At 49.5% G+C, this 4,004-nt stretch overlaps 1 protein-coding gene across 1 annotated transcript; it reads left to right on the top strand.

Moving 5' to 3' along the window:
* Positions 1 to 222: 222 nt before the first annotated feature.
* On the top strand, positions 223 to 3,324 carry LOC126158298 (ubiquitin-like modifier-activating enzyme 1). Its single transcript, XM_049916433.1, has one exon. It carries the CDS (start codon positions 223 to 225, stop codon positions 3,322 to 3,324), a length of 3,102 nt encoding a protein of 1,033 aa, XP_049772390.1.
* The last annotated feature ends 680 nt before the right edge of the window (positions 3,325 to 4,004 follow it).

The following is a 4,004-nucleotide window of genomic DNA, read 5'->3' as shown; positions in this document are numbered from 1 at the left end:
TTGTGTGTGAGGAATGTTTCCTGAAAGATTGCGCGTACCTTTTTGTAACACCCTGTATATAAACCTACTTTATTGCCTTCCCATCGAGCTAATCCCAATGGGCGTGCCCCTGACACTGGGCAGGCCAAGATGTTATTCGCTGCAGGTTCCTAATACTAATTTCCTAATCTGAGTGTACCTTTCCTGTAGTCACGACTGGCCACCCGAATGTTTGTAGGCGCCATGGCCGAGTCGTCAGCGGACGAGATCGACGAGCAGCTGTACTCGCGGCAGCTGTACGTGCTGGGCCGCGACGCGATGCGCCGCCTGGCGGGCGCCGACGTGCTCGTGTCCGGCCTGACGGGCCTGGGCGTCGAGGTGGCCAAGAACCTGGCGCTGGCGGGCGTGCGCTCGCTGACGCTGCACGACCGCGACGCCTGCCGCCTGTCCGACCTGGGCTCGCAGTTCTTCCTGACCGAGGAGGACGTGGGCAAGAACCGCGCCGAGGCGAGCGCGCCGCGCCTCGCCCAGCTCAACCCGCACGTGTCGGTGCGCTGCGCCGAGGGCCCCGTCACGGCCGAGCTGGTGCGCCGCTTCCGCGTGCTCGTGCTGGCGGGGCGGCCGCTGCGCGAGCAGCTGCGCGTGGCCCAGCTGGCGCGGGCCGCCGGCGCCGCGCTCGTCGTCGCCGACTGCCGCGGGCTCTTCGGGCAGCTCTTCTGCGACTTCGGCGACCGCTTCACCGTGTCCGACTGCGACGGCGAGGAGCCGGCCAGCTCGCTCGTCGCCAGCATCACCCGCGCCAAGGAGGGCGTCGTCACCTGCCTCGCCGACACGCACCACGGCCTCCAAGACGGCGACTTCGTCACCTTCTCCGAGGTCCGAGGGATGGAGGAGCTCAACAACTGCGAGCCCCTCAAAATACGCTACATAAATCCCTACACGTTCGGAATCGGCGATACGTCGCAGTACTCGGAGTACACCTCCGGCGGTGTCGTCAAACAGGTGAAAGTTCCGAAAACGATGAGCTTCAAGCCGCTCGCTGAAGCTATGCGAGCGCCGGAATTCCTACAGACGGATTTCGGGAAGGAAGACCGTCCCATGAAACTGCATCTGGCATTCGTCGCCTTCCACAAATACGTCGAACAGTGCGGAGAACCGCCCAAAGCGTGGAACGAAAACGACGCGGACTCTTTCATCGAGATAGTAAATACCACACAGACGGACTTGAACCTTCAGTGCGACTCCGACCGCGAATTCTACTCGGTGTTTTCAAAAATTTGCAGTGGAAGCGTACAGCCCTTGATTGCGGCAGTTGGAGGGATAGCTGCTCAGGAGGCGTTGAAAGCGTGCTCTGGCAAATTTACTCCTCTGTACCAGTGGCTTTATCTCGACGCGTTGGAATGTCTGCCGAAGAATGTCGACCGCGTGGGCATACACGGCAGGTGCCCTATCGACTGCCGGTACGACGGGCAGATTACCATTTTCGGCCACTCGGTGCAGATACGCCTAGGCTCGTTCAAGTGCTTCGTCGTCGGTGCCGGAGCCGTCGGCTGCGAAGTTCTGAAGAACCTGGCCATGATGGGTGTCGGGACATTCGATAAAGGTCGTATTGATGTAACAGATATGGATCATATCGAAGTTTCGAACTTGAACCGACAATTTCTTTTCAGGCCTCAGGATGTTATGAGACCCAAGTCGCAGACTGCTGCGAAAGCTATAAAGATCATGAATCCCTACGTAAATATGGGTGTTTACGAATTACAAGTAGGTTCAGACACGGAAGAAGCTTTTGATGACGAATTCTTCAGTGACACAGACGCAGTCATCGCTGCGCTAGACAACGTAACGGCTCGTATATACCTCGATCAGCGGTGCGTTTTCTATCAGAAACCGATGTTGGAGGCTGGGACTCTCGGAACCAAAGGTCACACGCAAGTTGTGATTCCGTTTCTTACGGAGTCGTACAGCTCTTCTCAAGATCCACCGGAGAAAACGATACCGATGTGCACCCTCAAAAATTTTCCGTACGCCATCGAACACACACTCATATGGGCTAGGGACGCATTTGAGGGCTTGTTCAGTCAAGAGCCGGAGCAAGCAGCTCGGTACTTGTCCGAAAGCGATTTCGTACAGAGCATTAAAACGATGACAGGATTTCAACCCGTGGAAGTATTAAAATCGGTGAAGAAGGTGCTCTTAGACGAATATCCTAATACCTTCGACGACTGCGTGGCTTGGGCTCGCAGGCTGTGGCAGGAGCTGTTCAATAATCAGATACGTCAACTGCTTCACATTTTCCCGCCCAACCAAACTACCTCCGATGGCGAACCTTTCTGGACTGGAGCGAAACGCTGCCCCACGCCCTTAGAATTCTCTGCGGGCGATCCGCTCCATTTGAATTTTATACTTGCAGCTGCAAATCTCAAAGCTGAAGTGCACGGAATAAAACAAAACAGAGACCTCGAAGCTATCACTAATATTGTGAAAGGAGTTGAGATACCAGAATTTCAGCCAAAAAATGACATTAAGATCCCCATCAATGAAATTCAGGGTGATATACAAGACAACATTTCAGGAGAAGACGACATAAAGAATATTATTAACGACCTACCACCGAAATCAAAATTTCAGCAAGTTGTCATAACTCCTCTGAAATTCGAGAAAGACGACGACACAAATTTACACATCGATTTCATTGTTGCCGCGTCTAATCTTCGGGCGGCGAACTACAAAATTGCAGCAGCCGACCGGCAAAAGAGCAAATTAATCGCAGGTAAAATTACTCCTGCTATAGCCACAACAACTTCCGTGGTTGCGGGACTTCTGTGCCTGGAATTGTATAAGATAGTGCAAGAATTTGCGGAGATCGATTATTACAAAAATTCTTTCATAAATCTTGCCCTGCCTTTCTTCACACTGTCGGAGCCTGTAGCTGCACCAACAAAGGACCTAGCGGGCACCGAGTGGACGCTGTGGGACAGGTTTGACATATATGGAGAAATTACTCTCGAGGCATTAATCAGCCATTTCAAAGAGACGTACAATCTGGATGTTACAATGCTTTCGTATGGAGTGTCCACTGTGTATTCGTTTTTCATGGACAAGACCAAATGCCAGGAAAGATTAAGTCGTCCACTGTCCGAAGTGGTGAAGGAAGTTTCTAAAAAAGATCTGGATTCCAAAAAGCGTTCTTTGGTTCTTCAGTTATGTTGTAGTGATGAGCTGGGGAACGATGTCGATGTTCCCTACATTCGATATCTTCTGCCAGGCGATAAAATACCGGTTCAAAAGTCGGAGATGCCACCTGCGGTGCAACAACTTCCTTGTAATCAGTGTCTTAAGTGATACTCACACTGTTTTAATTGTGAATAAAATCGGTTCTTTATTTTCTAAAGGCAAGTTGCCATTTTCTGTTCGTGGCCGCTTTTATCATACAGTATCAAACGCTTTTATGGCGTTAGTCTTGCTATTCACTTTCAAATAAAATTAGAACGAGTTGATCTGTTTTTATTTGCTATTTAATATTGCCACCTCAAAGAAGTAGGGCGCACATTGTGTTCAACATGGAAATACAACTGTTTACATGCAGATTTTATAGTTAAACTAGCGTTTTCTCAATTAATTTGCTGTATTCCTGTTCAGAATACGGAAAGTAAACGACAAAAAAATCTGATTTAAAATATTCTGAAGCTTCTGACTGGCGTCGTCTTCCTTTTTATTTACGGATAGCGTACGATGATAAAGGTCAGAGTTTATAGGGAAATTAAATGGAAAGAAACGAGAGAAGATGATATATATAGAAATATGAGTTCGGTTTTGTTTTAAATGTACATCAAAAATCTGTCAGTCATGAATGCTTAAAACATTCATGAGTTTTTGGTAATGAAACAAAAAAATTGCACGAAAGATCTTGTAGAACTCGTCTAGTGTTCGATCTTTGTCGGTCTACGTTATTGGTGAGCTGATCACAATGTACTCGTATTTCACACTCACATAAACAAAATCACGGAAGAAATTGGCAAGCG

Source organism: Schistocerca cancellata, chromosome 2 (assembly GCF_023864275.1).
Source record: "Schistocerca cancellata isolate TAMUIC-IGC-003103 chromosome 2, iqSchCanc2.1, whole genome shotgun sequence".
NCBI lineage: Eukaryota > Metazoa > Arthropoda > Insecta > Orthoptera > Acrididae > Schistocerca > Schistocerca cancellata.
The sequence above is the reverse complement of the archived record's forward strand: the minus strand, read 5'-3'. Positions and strand labels throughout refer to the sequence as shown.

Excerpts from the sequence above, each read along its gene's own strand:
- LOC126158298 (XM_049916433.1), top strand. The coding sequence starts at position 223 with ATGGCCGAGTCGTCAGCGGACGAGATCGACGAGCAGCTGTACTCGCGG.